This window comes from Phalaenopsis equestris, unplaced genomic scaffold, assembly GCF_001263595.1.
Source record: "Phalaenopsis equestris unplaced genomic scaffold, ASM126359v1 Scaffold000036, whole genome shotgun sequence".
NCBI lineage: Eukaryota > Viridiplantae > Streptophyta > Magnoliopsida > Asparagales > Orchidaceae > Phalaenopsis > Phalaenopsis equestris.
Genome location: NW_018164478.1, coordinates 6,783,661 through 6,801,298, shown reverse-complemented (window position 1 = coordinate 6,801,298; position 17,638 = coordinate 6,783,661). Strand labels below are relative to the sequence as shown.

The following is a 17,638-nucleotide window of genomic DNA, read 5'->3' as shown; positions in this document are numbered from 1 at the left end:
ATGTCGAGTGCTTAACAAGTTACTTGTTGAACAAAAAACATATTTATTCGTGAACATAAATGAACAAGTTCAATTATGTTCATGTTTAGCTCATTTAAGCTTCGAGTTTTTTAAATTATTCAAACTTGTTTATTTACTAATTTATTCGTGAACATAAACAAATATAACCAAGTCTTCAATGAGCCAAATTTAAATTGTTCATCAAGTGCAATGGTTCATTTACTGCCCAAGTTGGGCCAAGTGCAAATCTTTCTAATAAGATGGCTAAGTAATGTAAGGCATGTTCCTAAAATGAGACCACTAAAATATTAGGATTTGCAAATAGATCGCAGCTAAATGGTGCTTTCCTCCATTTAAGGAATCTGAAAAGACATTTTAAATTTATAGGGGCGTAGCAGATAAAATCTATTTGTAATGACACTTTCCTCACCATCTACTTCAACGTTACAGTACATGTTAAAAACAGATAATCCAAACTCTGTAATGTATCCCTCACAAAAATTCCAGCTAAAAACATTAGGGCTATCTTCAAAATACTTCAAAAAGAACATACAGCATATAAATACAATAATATTAAAACTTAATAATTTTATAGAGAAATGTGAAGAAAGAGGTTTAACATATAACTGTTGCAGCATTTGATAGTGAAATCACAAAATTAGCATTCTGCTGGAACTGAAATGAATAAATCCAAAATAGAATGGCAATGTGGGCGAAAATGGACGTTCTGAACTCCATTTAGCCTATTTGTGGTGTCAAAATTGCTATCAATCATATATCATCTGGGCTTCAATTATACTGTGCTGACTGGTTTTAGAAGTTTGAAATAAGCCGCAGTGAATGATGAAAATTGCAAAAATAGTACGAAAAAGTAAATCAAAGCCTTAAGACTTACTGCTCATCTTTGGTAACCCGATAGTATTTCTCGGCATGTTGCCGCTGACCGATTAGCTGAGCAAAACGTTCGTCATGAGTGATAACTATCAACTGAAAATTCTCTTGTCCTTTACGATCTTCCATAATTCTGACAGAAAGAGGGGTTGTGAGGAGATATTTGGGGCAGAAGATTGTAAAATTATTTAATTAAGAAAATTTACAGAAGTACCTCGAGAGGGCTGTAGCAAGGCTTTCTGTGTTTGGACCATCCAAGTTAGTAGTAGGTTCATCCAATGCAAGTATTCCACAATTAAGACAAAATGTCTCCGCTAATGCCAATCTTATAATCAGCGAAGCGAGAACCTACGTACAATCAATATATTGTTTAATTACACGTAGTAAACTCTTCATCCTAAATTGCTCATTATCATTGCAAGATAAGAAAATTTACATACATACCACTCATTTCCCAAGAATTTACATACCTAATGCATGAAAGGTGTATTTCACTTTTTAAAAGTTAAAAGGATGGTATTTTTTATGTGATAAGAAAGATTTAGATGGTATAAATGTAAAAAAAAAAAGTAAAATATAGATCATAGATATGTAAATACATAAGAATTTCTTGGTATGCATGTAAATTTTCTGCATCTCACTCACCTTTTGACCCGCACTACACCTTCCACGCATTTCCAACTCTGCATCACCAGTTTGCATGAGGACCTACATATATTTACATTTATTTCAATTGTATGACAATTATTTAAGATCAGGGACATAAGTTTGAAGAAACTTTAGCCAAATAAGTTCATATGGCTCACTCGGTAGCTGTAGGATCGAGTTCCAGCACCTTCAGAATCAGAATGTATACTTATGTAATCAATATCCTGTCCTCGATAGGTCTGCTGCCATAGCTCCCTAATGATCTTATTTATCTCCTCCATCTTCATGGTGTGGAACCGCATGAGTGCCCTAGTGCAGAACAATTATTAAAAAAATCAAGGAAATTTACATACTTATGTATTAAAATATCGAATACCCAAATTCAATATTTACACATATAACACCTTGGTGTCATAAACCTATGCATGAAAAGATGTATTTCATTTTTAAAAAGACAGTGATCGTGATATTTTTGATGTTATGTTAAAGATTTGCGTGGAATACATCTAAAGTGAAACGTACGTAAATGCATAAGATTGTGTGGTATGCATGTAAATGCCCCAAATATTAATCACACAGATCACGTTCAGAAACAAAGCATTGCAATGCATGACTTGAGGACGACATTGCTGCTAAGAAAGCTTCTAGCAGTGCAAGTTTTGCTGCATTTGCATTTCAAGAATAATATTTTTATATAAAACCATGCAGCGTTAATTCAATTTATAAACTAAGGGAAGTCTTTTCAGTATTGGCATATTCCAAACTATTTAATTGCACAGAAAACCTCAGACTATACAAACTTGAGTAGCAGCAGTAAAATTCAAGATGCATGTACTTCATAAGGCACACGCTTTAGCAAGTGGATCATGTTAGCTGGGTGTCCTTCGGGACATCGTATTCAAACCTTATTGTAGATAGATATTTACTATTACTAAATAATACTATAGATAGGGCCACAAAATTAAATTTGTTCATTGCTGCAAATGGTTGTAACTAATGGCATCTATTATGACGATCTTACTGAATTTGTTTAAATAAAATAATTATTGCTTAGGGGCAGAACAGAGTCTGTAAGCTTAACAAAAACATATCACCCCACTTTTATTCAACAATAAAGAAAAAACATTATATTCCAAAATGTTTTTAGGATAAACATCTGGGTCATCTCAAATACTTTCTAACTTGCCTCCAGGAAAAGAGTTTCCTTGCCCCAATGAATTGGGACTATTCATCAACAACAACAAAAAAAAAAGTACTTTTAAGTGGTAAACTTCATTATACTCCTATTAATAGTTGAATGTTGTTGATAAAAATATTTTTTGAGAAAATTTCTTGTTATCACAGTTTCTTTTTGGTTGGTAAAGTGATCTAATTGCCAACGGGAATAATCTCTCTTCCATTATAGGAATTATTAGTCAACAAATCAAAACTCCAAAATAGAAATATTGAAAAGCCACTATTCATGTACTAGCAGATACCAAGAAGTCTCCGGAAAAAAAAAAAGAACTATTATACAGTAAGAATGAGCACGCCAATGTAGAAGTTTTTTTTAATGCTGAATATGTCAAAATTGTATATTTTCTGTATGTAACTTGGTCAAATGGAGGAGTACAAAATATATAATAGTGGCTAGATCAATCATTAAGGTAAAGCACAGAGCCTTTAGATCCACATGTGAAAATAATTTGGTTGAAGACCCTTTAAAAGGAATTTGATTTCTGAACCGCATACTTTTAGACAGTAACAACTTGCTACCATCCACATAACCCACAAATAAATATTTCATTGAAAAAAACTACAACCTAAGAGGTGCTTGGCTTCAATTAGGATTTACGTTAAATTTGATTAAGTAAATCCGGTAAATCCTGATTTATCAAATCCATACGCTGTTAAATCCATAATAGTGTTTTGTTCGGCTGAGGTTGAATCCAATTAAAGTTTTTAGAGGTATTTGTCATTTTATTCCAGGATCTTATATCAATTATTTTCTTTCCAAGCTAAATCAGTTAAATCCACCAAACAGTTGAATTTAAAAAATCATGATTTACGTGCAAAAATAGAAGGAATGGAGAGGAAAATGGAATTAACAAAGCATTGAATTTAGCTTCCTGTTTTTCGCGTTTGGCTGGGTTTACGTTAAATCCAGCCATGAATCCTGTAAGAAGTAAGCTAAAATATATAAGCTTTAACCTTTCTTTACAAATGCTTTTTCAGAGAAAATAAAATATATTTAATTAGTTAACCTTTGTTATAATATATTCATTCCATTGCTACAAATTAGGGATTCCACTACAAAGTAATACTAGATCAAAATACTTTTTCCTGACAAAACAAATAAAGATCTTTGGCATTCCAAGCTGTCAAGCTTCTTTGGAATTACAATAAAAAGAAGAGTAATTTGATATCTTCATCTAAGCAACATAATGAAAGAAGAAGCATAGTCTAGTTCATTACTCAAATAAAATGAAGAGTATGGCGTGAAATCAGTAAATAGTTCAAATTCTTACTTATCAAGTGCATTGTAGTATCTGTCAAGGTCCTTATTTGCCATTTCAGTGGTCTGCAGCATCACAATTAAGTTTGTGGGCATACTGCAACTATTTAAAATTTAAAAGAACATCACAAACTTAAATCAGTTACCTTAAGTTGAATGAGTTGGTTGAAGTAGCGCTTGTCAATGTCAGTGTACTGTCCTTGCTTGAGATCGTGCTTGTTCTTCGATACATTACTTAGGTACACTGAAATTGTACCTTGACATCTATTCAGCTGTAAAATGTGTTAACAAGGAAATATTATCTAGGGAAATTTATATACCTAGCACACAATTTTTATGTAACTGCATTTCTCTCACCTAAAATTTCATATTTACATACCATTTTAAGCTTATGCATGAAAAGGTGTATTTCGCCTTTAAAGAGTGATAGTAGTGTCATTTTTCATGTGATATTAAAGATATGAATGTTGTGTAAATATGAAAGTTTTGATGTGATATATGTAAAAACAAAAGAATTGTGTGGTATGGTAAATGCCCCTTCTACCTATCATCTAGATATGCAAGGCCTATGGTATTAAAATTCAGACAAAGAATTGACACAACTTAAAAAAAGCACAGCACCAAAGCTTGTCTCAAAGATATGCAATTTAAGAAAATAAAAGTAAGACGTGTGACAGGCCCAGGACAAAGAATGAGGCAGACTAAACCCTAAAAAATCACAAATAAATAAGCCTAAAAACCATAGGCAAGAAAGAAGCCAATTCTAAAAAGACAATTTAATATTTTGGTGGCAAAAGCTGTATGTGAGATATAGAAAGTTCTAATTACCTTAATTAGATATTATGTTTGTTTAGTAGTGCATTAAAAATATGAACTATAATTTGCGATTACTAAAGTTCAGCTAGTGAAGCTTAACTTAAGCATTCAAGTCATCAATAGCCAATGCTTCAGCAAAGGACTCGGTGACACCCACCTAACCGATATATCATCAACTCACTTTGCTAAGGTATATAGGAGAGTGCCCTGTTGACCAATAAATAAATAAATAAATAAGACTTACTCCCGCCAAAGTTTTTGTAATTTCTCCTGGTTCCCCGTCTTCCCATTCAGAAAACAGTGAGCCCTATAACTTCTCTTGGCTCCTGTGTCTCAGACATTGTTTCACTAATTCTATTGTTTCACCATCCTGAACTTCGCCGATTTCGCTCAAAAAGATATTAGAAAAAAAAAGGGTGGGGAGAAATTTTAAAATACTTTTTTGGGGAAAGCTGGGTCTATCCAGGAAATTAAGCACCGATCAGAGAAATTTATGTAATTTGAGGAAATTTAATGAAAAATCGGTGAAAATTTAATGAAATTTAAATACTCGTCTTGAGAAGCCTGAGTACATGTACAAGGAATTAAGTACGGTTTAGAAAAAAAAAAAAACCATATCAAGGAAATGCACGCTTATATTTGACATTTTGCAAGTTAATTGAAGACTCACAGTGTCTTATACACGGTGCTAAAATACACTGTCCCTGATCGTAGTGTCTCATGATACTGAGTAACATGTCTTTTAAGACAGTTGAGCACACTATCACTCTCCGCAATGCCCCCTAATATAGATAGAGACTGGTAGACATGCAAATGACTTTAAGAATTTGATCCCTTAGTAACTCGGGGAAAAAAAAAATTAAAATGTGAACATTTGGACATGCAAGTAACCTAAAAATATGAACATTTGGCCTTTTAAAATGAAAAAAATAAAAGAAATTGTATGTTACAAAATATAAATTAATCACTGAGATTATCATTCAATTCATTTCAAGAAAATAAAATTAATGTGCTTGATATTTATATAACATTCATGAAAATTTAAATGGCTTGTCCATTAATGTGATTGAATTCATCTTTAAATTCAAATGTGATTAGAACTTAAATACAAAAATTGGGGCTAATTAAATACATAAATGTTAATTTTAAATGCTAAACGGGACTTAATATGTCAATTCACCACTGAATCTCCAACTCTAATTCAGAATTAAACAGAACGCAATCGTTTGAAAAAAAAAATCAATATTATTTTATGCACGTCATTAGCACAAATTGTGAAAGTTTTATTATTTTTGTCACTGAATTCAAGATACATCAGCTAGCAAATAGAACGTGATTTTCTTTAATGCTCAAAATAAAACTATGCACGTCATTAGCACAAATTGTGAAAGTTTTATTAGTTTTGTCACTGAATTCATAATACATCAGCTAGCAAATAAAACGTGATTTTGTTTAATGCTCAAAATAAAACTTGTGCATTCCAAACTAATAATATTTGCCTAAATTTTCAAGATGATTAAATAATTTTATGATTTAATTAGACTTAAGTTAGTGTTCGCTTTGGATATAAATAGCTTAAGACTTGTGCAAGAGTCATAAGATCTCGTTACCGGATTCACAATACATCTATTAGTGAAACAGAAGGTGATTCCTTTTAAAGCCAAAAAAGAAATTGTGTACAATCTAGGCATGCATTTCAAATTCAAAATGATTTTAAAATCCTACATTTGCGCTTCAAGGATTTTCTAACTCTAATATACTGCCTCAAAAGATGAGTGGGCATTTAAAAATATGCATTTATATCTTATAAATGCATCAAATATCATAATGTGCCTTTCAAGAACATAAAATATTATGTAATTAAATGCATCAAGCATCAAGTTATAACCCCTTAAATTACATAAAATACAATGATCATATATGTGCCCATATTTATATAAAATGCATAATATGGGTATGTTTAAATGTGTGCATAATCTCAAAATTATAAATCCGCACGAGCCGCTTTAATTGTAGGATATGATTGTAAGTCTTGCTCAACTAATTTGATCCTCCTTTATCAGCCTCTTAAAGATATGAGTCAACGAGTCTAATAATTTTAATAATGTCTAAATAATAAGTATAAAAATTTGCAAGTCCAAATCACCTAGTTTGATCTTACTCCTAATAAGAAATGAAGTTGACAATGCTAATATTTCAAAAATAATGAAGTACCAAATGTCGTAAATTAAAAATAAAAGTATTGCAAATGTTCATTATCCCGATAATGATTGAGTTGATAGAAGATTTCAATTGAAGAGATATATTTTCAAAATCAAATTTCCAATTTGATTCTTACCGGAGTTAACCCAAATGACGACCAAAAGAAAGATATTTATTGTTGAATTCAAAAGTTACAAAGACGACTACTCAACATAAACAACATAAAACATGCAAACAGTCACGTGACAACAGTGACTCCTCAAAATAAAAATAAAACAGCACAAAAGCACATAAAAAGCTCTCAATATGAAGCAGAGGCCCCCAGAAGGCAAGGCAGAGTGTCACGACCCTTCCCGAGGCTTAAAATTAACTAAGGCGAGAATTGTGGTCGGACGTTATTAACATTTCATTTTTATTTTCCACATAGTGTTGCTCATAATCGGACAAAAATATCCTTTTTTTGGGATCTGCCTTTACTAGAAGGATAATATGATGAAATGTAAACTTGTTGTCATCCACATAGAGAAAAATTCTTTCATAATATCTTTAATGCGGTGATGTATGTTAAATGCAAAACTAAGGACAGTTTGAATGCCATATTAGAATTAAAGGAGATTTGTAAAAGAAGGGAGTTAGAGATCGGAAAAATTATTGTTGGCAAGCTTATGAAGCCAAAAGCAAAAGATTATCTACTTTGGTGCAATGAAGAATAATTTGTGAGTGTCTCAAACCATTAAAATTTTATAGTGGATATGCTTCAAAATGAGAAGTTGTGTTGATGTAGGAATAAGAAAGAGATTTGGAATAAAAAGTCATGACAGCCTTATTTTTTCCGGAAAATTTGATGTTGACAACATTTAGTTGTTTACATAGTGAAATACTTAATCATTTGATTGAAATCCCTGTATTCTTCAAAGAATTATGTTCAACTCTTTAATCTTTGATGGCATACAACACTCATTTACAAACATTAAGAACCACAAATATCCATAGAGTGCAATAAATTTAGAACATTCTGAAACAAAGATAATCTGAAGACATTTCAAACCAACACATAACAATATATCACTATCTAAAGAAAAAAATAAAAAGAAACAAACATAAATACCTAACAACAGTGACCTTTCTCCTGTAAACCAAATCTCTTTTTCTTTTCCTGAAAGAGAATTAAATTCAACATAAACATAACTTAGTGAACAATTATAAGTTTAAAATGTGTTAAATTTTTATGTCAATACTATGCATAAATGATAAAAAAAATTGCAGTTCATTACTTCGTAAAACTGCAAACTTTTATTTTAATTATCTCTTCATATTTTACTTTAAGTATTTACTCTTTTTAACCTCTTTAAGAGTCATAACAAGAATAACATCATAACCTAAGGAATCCCCAAAAACTAAAGGTACCCTATAAAATTGTACTTGTAAGTACCCTTAAAAATATACCCAAATGTACAATTAAAATTGCACCAAAAAATACACCTTTATTATTTGTTTTATAGTGCACGGGTGCATCACATCCCCTATCAGTACTATCTGGAGCAATCCTGTATGACTTAACATTTGTATTTCATTTCATATAAACTTAAAATTCCTTAAAATGCATCTTCTTATACCCGTTATTATTCTCCCATATGTGATACCACTTCAGGCTTTCAAAATGTCAGACATAAATGAAATACTTATTTTAAGTCATCTAATAAAATAATTATTCATTTAATAAAATATTAATTCAATGCATAAAAAAAAATAATTACTCAACTTAGCCTTAAAAAACTACTATAAAAGTTGAAATCCTCAGTTCTTTGATTATCACTCATTAATTAAATGTGCATAAAATTCTTTACCTTAATATATGGCTCGATTCAGCTCTTCCTGCACGGCTTGGCATCTTATCATCTCTAATTTCAGGATTTTAATAGCTTCAATCTTGATATGAAATTCACTCAAGTTTAACCTTTATATATATATATATATATATTTCATTTTGCTTATACAAAATATTTTTAAAAAGTTTAATTCACTGATTTAAGGCACACATGTATATTATATTTTAATATTATTTAAATACGATCCAAGAAGCATATATTGGTGCATCATAACTTTCCATGCGTATAAAAAAATATCAAGTTTCAATTGATATTTATTTAAATTTACAAATAATTCTTCCCCTCTCCCATTCCCCAGCCTATAAATACCTCACTCCTCCACACCAAACCACACCAATCAAGCTCCACCCCAACCATTAATGGAGGAAAGCAATAAGCTCATCAACCTCTCAAAGCACCTATCCACACACACACACACACACATACATACATACATACATTCATACATATAACCCTAAACTTAATTAATTAAAACAAGTTAATAAAAATTACTCGTTAGCTTGGTCAACCATCCTAAAGCACACGCTCCCCTTCTCTTCTTCCCTCGATCTCGGTTTGATCCATATAGTCGCACACCCGCGACTTCTTTCTCCTTTTCCACTGACGCACACAAACACAACAAATCCCGTCTTTTCTGGTTCTTCTACTTCGCACGACTTGACAACCCTAACAGCCGCACGCAAAACTCACTGCTACGGCTCCTCTCCTCTCAACAGAACCAAAAAACTCCTCCCTCTTCTTCCTCCACATTTTTGCAAGGTACCAAGCGCACGAAGCCGATCACCCCCCTTCTTCCTCTTTGGTTGCGCGTAAGAGCTTGAAGAAGAGATTCATCTAGCGTGAGGCTCGGCGTTCAAGCGGGCAGGATAGATATACAATGACTTCTCTTAATCTCCCTCCTCTCCTTCTTCACCATCATTATCTCCTCCTTCCTCTCGTTCTCTAGCTCAGATGAAGGGAAGTTTTCAAAATAGCGTCGAATAATTTTCAAACGACGAGATGTGACTTCTCTAATTGTCAACACCCATTTATTTATTTATTCATTTTTTATTATGAAAAGTTACAGTTATTACAAAGGGAGCTGCAACTAAGCTGGAAAATGGCTGACAATAGGTGATTGCGGCGCTGGAGGGAATGGGAGTACTGTCACCCTACTGGAAAGTGTCTAACAATAGGTGGTTGCACCGTCGGAGGAGTGAGTGCCTGCGGTCTGTTGGGAGGAGGCTGACAGCAGGTGGCTACAATGTAGGACGGAGTAGGAGGGGTGTCGGTCAACTAGAAAGTGGTTTGCAGTAGGTGGTTGTGTCGTAGGAAGGGAGCGGCAGGAGTTGGCAGCTATCTGGCAGGTACAAGAGGGATGGTGACCCACCAGAAGGGAGCTGAAGAAGGATCGACCTATTGGAACGTGCTGGAGGCGGTTGACGACAATAGTACAAAGGTTGAAGAAGTCTAGTGGCAGGGGGAAGGCGAAGGAACAATGGAGGTAGTCACTAACTCGGATTAGTCACAACCGTAGCACCTTCTCGTCATCGAATATAACTCTCGAAAGGGAGAAATACCAGAGGCAAAAATTTGAGACAAGTCAAGACCCCTCTAATGCAAGCAAATCAATTAAATAAATAATATATGATAATAGATAGAAATAGAAGGTAATAGTAAAGGAAAGTGATGGAATAGAAAGACAGAAATGGAAATGAATAGAAATAGGAAAGAAAGAGAAAAAGGAAAGGAGGAGGAGGAGGAGGGGGTAAATTTGAAAAGGGAGAATCCTCTCTCTTTAAGCGGCAAATCTCTTGGTTGGACCAGCCGATCCAGCCTTCCACCATAGCAAGGCTACGAAAGGTACGCCCTGTGCCAATCTTCCGTTGTTGGAGGAGCTTCGACTTCATACATGAAAACTTCTGCATCTTCGAAATACAACATCAGGTCTGCAACATTGAACTTGACTAAAACAGTGTAATCCCCTGGTAGGACGATCTTGTAGGCATTATCATTCAGCTTTCTTAATATTCTGAAAGATTCGTCTGCTCTGAGCTTGATATTTTCGAATCCTTCTACTGGGAATCTCTCTTTCTTCTGTCAGATCCACACTAAGTTTCCTTTAAAGGGGGAATCTCTCTTTCTTCTGTCAGATCCACACTAAGGGTCCGTTTGGGGTAGCTTTTTTGCAGCTTCGCAGCCCCGAATCGCCATTATTTGATGTTTGGCTGTAAGCGTCGCGGCTCAAGAAAGTTAAAGCCGAAGAAAAGCGGAAAGCGGAAAGCGGGATCCTCCCCGCGGCACAGCTTTGCAGCGTGAAAAAGCCTTGTTTTGCCCCTCGCCCTCGTCCCGTCCTCCCGCCCTCGATCTTCTTCCTCCGAATCTTCCTCCGAATCCTGCGGATCGCTACTCAAGCGCGTTGATTTCTTCCTCCCAACCACGCGGATCGCCCTCCCGCGCACGACCAGGTTCTTCTTCCCCGCGATCGTTTTCCCCTCTCTTCTTCCTCGACCAGGACCGCATCTTCCACGCGTTCTTCCCCCCGCTCTTCTTCCGCGATCTTCTTCCCCGCTCGTCTTCCTAAACTAGCACTGTTTCTCTTCATTTCCCTTCTCTTTTCGTTTTGCACCATGGATGCAATATTTTCTCCTGAAAGTGAAAGATGAAGTATTCTGCAACAGCTAAAGTGGAGATCTTTGGGAACAAGGTATCAATTTGCCTTTCACTTCCACATATCTCCATCTTTTTCATTACGCTTTGGTTTTGCGAACTTAGGATTTTTTTTGTCAGTGTTTGTGTTGAAATTGATTGAAATTGATCTGGGTGTTTTGTGGCTATAAGTTGTGATTTGAGATCTGAGCGGCTTATTTAGTGGTTCGCTTGGGGAAAATTCATTGGTAAAGGTATTGTATAACTGCGTTGCTGATTGATTCTGATTTTTCTCCATCAGCAGCTGATGTTGCAGAGCTCCTTTGTTCAGCAATTTTTTTGGTTTTGCAGAGTTTTTCTGCTTAAAGGTTTATAATTTGATGTGTACTGCATGTTCTTCTGCGCTTGATTCTAGGTTTTCATTGTATTTAGCTATTTGTTGGTGTTCGATTTTGAGGGTTATATTGCAAGATCGCTTTTTTTAAAGATGGGGATGCATTACACTGAATTTCTGACAGTTACTGCAAAGATTGTGCATTTTTTCTCTGATGGGGCTTGGCATCCCTCAATCTCCTCTTGGTTCTCTTATTTCTCCTAACCTCACTTTTAAATTATGTCTGAAACTCCTTAATACTAATTCTAGACTAGTAAACGAACTCATTGTTAGTTTACTTGAGTTTCTCTATTCTTCTCTGTGTTCTTATTTGGCAAGTGTTTCACGGTACAGCAATACTATGGAACACCTTGGCTGAGATGCTGGAATTAGAAGTTTTATGGAGAATCATAACGTCATTTAATTGCTGAACCTCTGGCATGTAATTCATTTTTATTTTCTTTACAGAACAAAGCTTACTTTATGTACTGATCTGAATGGAGAGTTTCTATTTGCATTGCTTTGAATCTTGAACTTACTGTATTCAATTTTTTATTTACTTCAATTGCTTGGTTACTTCTTCTCTATGTTTCCTTTTTCAAGTATAGGTGATAATTCTATATCGTACAAGCTCGTCTTATTTGAATATATCCTGTTTTAACATATATGCCACCCAATTCCAATGTATTTGCATATCTAACACCTAAACTTTACTTTTTACACTTATGCTACAGCAATCTTTTATATCACTTTAAAAATACCACTAATGTAACTTTGAAAAGTGATATCTCCTTTTCATCCTTTTCATGCATATAGAAGGTGGCATGTATGTAAAAATCGAAGTTTAGGTGTTAGATATGTAAATGCATATGAGTTAAATGGTATGTATGTAAATCTTCCTTTAATTTAAGGCTGGGTCTAAAGCATTGCTTTGGTGTTTATGTATTGACTTGAGGTAATAAGTTTTGAGTCATAAAAACAATCTTTCAGTTTTATGTAATATTGCATTCATCAACCATTCTGACGTTCATTGGTTGGAGCTTCATGCACTGGTTATGCAAATTCTTAGCCTACTTTAATCTTTCAATTAAATGACAGGCTGTTCTATAATTTCACATATATGATTCCGATCCTATCAATATGATGGCAGATATTTCATCAAGCTATAAATCTGCTAGTAAAAAGAAAGATACGATTGGAGTATTGCTGGTGAAACGGAATGAAGATTTGTTCGTTTGGAACAATTAATGTTCGTGTTGTCTGGAAGGGTTTAATCAGTATCTAAAGTCATTTTCCAATTCCATGGCTTCAATGGCTACTGCTAAAGCACTCACAGAGCAGCTTCTGAAAACAGCTGATGATCAGACACTAGAGTCGCCTTTGCAAAATTCTAAGTCCCTAAAATCAGAACTGGATACACCAATAAGGTTGCCAAAATCTACAGGTACAGCTGATCAAAAACCAAATCATTACATTCCATCGAAAACTATGCGTTGTTCCGAACTCAATAACTTGCATAAAGCAAATGATTCGAGATGGGAAGCCAGCAAATACATTTTTTGAAACTATTAATCAGTTTTCCCTGTTTCGAGCGCTTCGTTTTCCCTTTTTCCCTTTTTCCCTGTTTCAAGTGCTGCTGTAAAGCTTTCCTGTTCAAACTAGCTAGCAAATACATTTTTTGAAAAGATTCTTGGCAAACTTGAAGGATATTTTCATCATTTAGGTAATTATTTATAAATACATCCACCAAAAAAATTATTGTATATGGTGTTTGGCTAGATTTTGGCTAAATTGTGCTTAAAACCTGATTAAATACTGCTCAAATACGATTAAAAGCAAACATCACAAAATATGAAATCCCATTTTTCCATTTCTGCTTTTAAATCTGATTAAATAATGTATTTGCCACATATATTACATTTTCTTTCTTCGAAAAATTACCCCTCTTCGCAAACTTAGTGTCATATTTACCTGACTAGAGTTGCAACCTCTCCAAGTCAAATTGACGTGGTCAAAGCCGCTTCTCTTTGTTTTCTTCGAAAAATTACCCCTCTTCGCAAACTTAGTATCATATTTACCTGACTAGAGTTGCAGCCTCTCCAAGTCAAACTGACGTGGTCAAAGCCGCTTCTCTTTGCAATGAATGATGGTTGAGGGGGATGTGCAAGCACTCGAATGGAGATGAAGTATTGTCGTCGACACAAGCAACGCAAATGGAGACATAGACGAAGACTACTCCATCGAGTGGAGAAGCAACACATGAGTACTTGTCTTGAGTTGTTTGCAATGTCAATGGTAAAACAGAAGGGGAGTGATTAGATGGAGACGAAGCCTTGCCGTCGACGCAAGCAACACGGTTGGAGACTGAGACAGAGACTGAGACGGAGACTGCTTCGTCGAGTGGAGAAGCAGCAAATGAGTACGCACCTTGAGTTGCTTCCTCCGTCGATGGTGAAATAGAAGGGAAGAAGCCGCATGAGTGGAGGAGCAGTGAAGATTTAGGTTAAGGTGATATTGTTTTGCGTATAAATCCTCCAGTGAGAATCGGTAAGCCCTTCGTATGTTTAATTCGTAAATTTATTAATAAACAAAATTATCCTTCAAAATGAGAAAGGAGTTAAATTAAAAGAAAAGTTTTATTTAGGGCGAATTCGGAATAATTTTTAATAACTGAGGATTAAGTTGGAGCATTTTAAAACTCGGGGACTAAATTAGACACTTCTTAATAATCAGTGTACTATTTTAAACTTTTTCTCTTGGTGGAAATAACATCAGATAGTGAGATTTAATTCTTCCTCAAGTTGAGTTTGCCAACAACATATTCATCAGCTAATTCACATGCCACAACCCCTTTGACATTATACATGGAAAGAATCCCCTCACACACTTAGAGATAATACCAATGCTTCTAGCTACTGAGTTTAACACATATGCTGAGACTAAAGTTAGAGAAATTCATACCCTAAATAAACAAGTGAGAAGAAACTGGTAAGCATCACATGAAATACTAGAAAAAGTTTAGTAAGTCCAGAAAGGCGATAATCTTCAAATAAGAAGATTTGGTAAGGATCAAATTTAAGAAGAAGAGATTTCATGTAGGTTCTTTTGAGAAGCTCAAGCATAGAGCTGACAATCCATTTAGAACTGTCAAAAAGATTAATGACAACACATTAAAAATTGAGCCGTTGGGAGACTGCAATAGTTTCCTATATTTAACGTCGCTAAGTTGCACCGCACTAAGAAGATCTAGAAGTTTTCAGTGAAAAAGGAAAGCCTATCCTACCCAATAAAGTGACTCAGGTGTTATTTCTCGCCCAAATGGGAGGGATTCAAAGGCCGGGGTGGAAATTCTGCCCCAAGACATCCTGTAACAGGATCTTTTCCATTTAGAGCAGTGAAGAGTCTTTTAGGCCCCATATCTAGGTTTATTTAATTAGAATAAGTATATGTTTGAACAGTTATGCTTTGGCTTATATTATTTGGAGAAAATTTTCTCTATTTTTTCATATTTTGGAGTTTATTAGTTTATTCTTCTTCAATCAATGAGTTTGTACTTTGAAAGGAACAAGTGATAAACCTTCCAAAGTTCGTGCACCACTGCCCTAACCACCGACTGCACCCCTCTTTTAGGTTTTTCCTTCAAAACAGCAGCCAACATCAATTTACCCTTCTAATTGCATCAACTTCAAGTATTTTATTCTTTTTGCCATTCTACAAAAATCTTCCCGCTAGATCTGATCCTTAAACACCTTCTTAGAATTCTAAAATGTTGTCAAACATCCTATCCAATTGACAAAAGAAAATTTAATAAATCCTTCATCATCAGATCACATATGATTATTATTTATCTTTGTATAACTTTATTAAGTTTTAGATATGAATGAGTACCACAACTATTGATTTGTTCTGGTTTAAGAAAGAATGGCATGTGCCAACAATATAGTATATAAAATCTAGTAAAAAATTGAACCGGCTATATAGGCTTGACGAAACCTACAAGCCAATTTCGCTAATAGTAGGTGGAGGGCAATTAACAAGATTCCTTTAGCTACAGGACAAGCGAGGCAAACAAAATTCGATCCCAAGCAAATGGCAAGCGTGAGTGATGGTGTGTCGAGTGGGAAGACAACATGGAGCATAGAAGAATAGATGTCTCAGTAGAAAGGAGAGAGCGCTAGAGAGCATTGACGACGACTGCATGCAAGAAAGTAGCAAACATCTCAATGTGTAAGGGACGGCACCGCGTGTGCGAGAACCGACTTCGTGCGGGAGTGACAGAGCATTTGCGTACATGGCAATAGGCATTAATGATGAGTTGGGTTCAACAGTGAAGAATTGAGCCGGCTGAGGAAAAAATTTCTTTATAGAATTTGGTGTGAATGTAAGGGTTTTGGGTTTCAGAAATAATTATTTAAAGTTAATCTTTAGTAAGTATTAATATTAACCTATATTAAATAATGTAAAAAATCAAAGGTTGAAAAATTTTCAAATTGAAAGATTAGAAGGGGTCCATGAAAGTTAGTTAACAAGGAAGTAATTGGGGTAAACATTGTACATATAATCTTTTTAGTTTTCATATGGGTATAAAAACCTAAATAGAGTTTAAATTGAAGAAAAATTTTGGGTTTTGATTAGAGGACAATAGTATAATATTAGTTGTGATCAGGAATTGAACAATTGAGTGTGATGATAAGGGATTGAGCAAAAGAACAAGCTACATGAGGCAAGCAATTTAATCATATAACATATACTCAAAGAGATTTAAATGAAGATTGTCTTTTAAGTTAGAGAATTACCCTACAGACATTAAGTTTCAAAATAGCAATGTTGCCAAAATATACAAAAGAAAAGGGGAAAAGAAATTAAAATAAATTTAAACTTACAACTACTTCCTCTCTCCATTGGTTTCTAAAAACATTCTCACGCCCCACTGCTTCTTGGCTCAAAACAAAGAAAAATGAAGTAAATCCCGCTCCTTCTGAGGGCAAGCAACAAAAAAAAAAACAAAAACAAAAAAAGGCTTAAGCCCCCTCCCTTTCATGACTGCAAGTTTCAAAATGCAATCGTGACTAGGGCTAGTGAGGAAAGCAATGACAAGATTGCAGCGTGCAAAGACGGCTAAAACTTCAAAATCCTGAAATCACAAGTCTTGTTTGTGTCTCCCGGCATGTCATGTCGACTACTTAGCTTCCTGTTCGTCACTTCAAAAGAGGGGCACCAGTCCTACCCTAACAATCCCGCTTCATTTCACATAATAAAGCTGACCACCCTCTTCCCTTCGTCTTTTGTCGCTCACTCCTACCACACCAAAGCAGAAGTCTTTGAATGTAGAAGAAAGCTTGCCCTCTCCACAGCCACCTCTACGTTTCAGAAACAGGAAAGCACCTCCACACTTCATCCTTCCCAGTAATGCAAACAATATACATCTCATTCTCTTAATCTTAATGATCTCCACATTAACTCATATTCACATAACTGAATGTTTTATCTCTCTTGCTCGCTTGGGCTCCACTTTTTCATTGTCCCAAGCCTATGAACCAAATAATATATAATACAAAATATTTATTATATAGTATATATATTAAAGAAAATAAGAGGAAGAGAGAGATAGAGAGAGAGAATTGCAAGATAATTAATTGCCTCGTCGATCTCATTTCAACTCATCATCTGCATCGATGCTTCACACTAGAAAGGTAC

The 17,638-nt window shown here is 34.7% G+C and overlaps 1 protein-coding gene across 1 annotated transcript in view; it reads right to left on the bottom strand.

Annotated features, from left to right (window-relative positions):
• Positions 1-434: 434 nt before the first annotated feature.
• Positions 435-17,638, bottom strand: part of LOC110018809 (DNA repair protein RAD50) — a 63,988-nt gene continuing 46,784 nt past the window's right edge. Inside the window, exons 17-23 of the mRNA XM_020716246.1 lie at positions 4,180-4,305; positions 4,047-4,099; positions 1,698-1,848; positions 1,537-1,599; positions 1,106-1,239; positions 896-1,024; positions 435-807 (exon numbers count right to left, since the gene is read on the bottom strand). Of these exons, the coding sequence (XP_020571905.1) occupies positions 768-807; positions 896-1,024; positions 1,106-1,239; positions 1,537-1,599; positions 1,698-1,848; positions 4,047-4,099; positions 4,180-4,305 (696 nt within the window). The 3' untranslated portion in view covers positions 435-767. The remainder of the gene's footprint in view (positions 808-895; positions 1,025-1,105; positions 1,240-1,536; positions 1,600-1,697; positions 1,849-4,046; positions 4,100-4,179; positions 4,306-17,638) is intronic.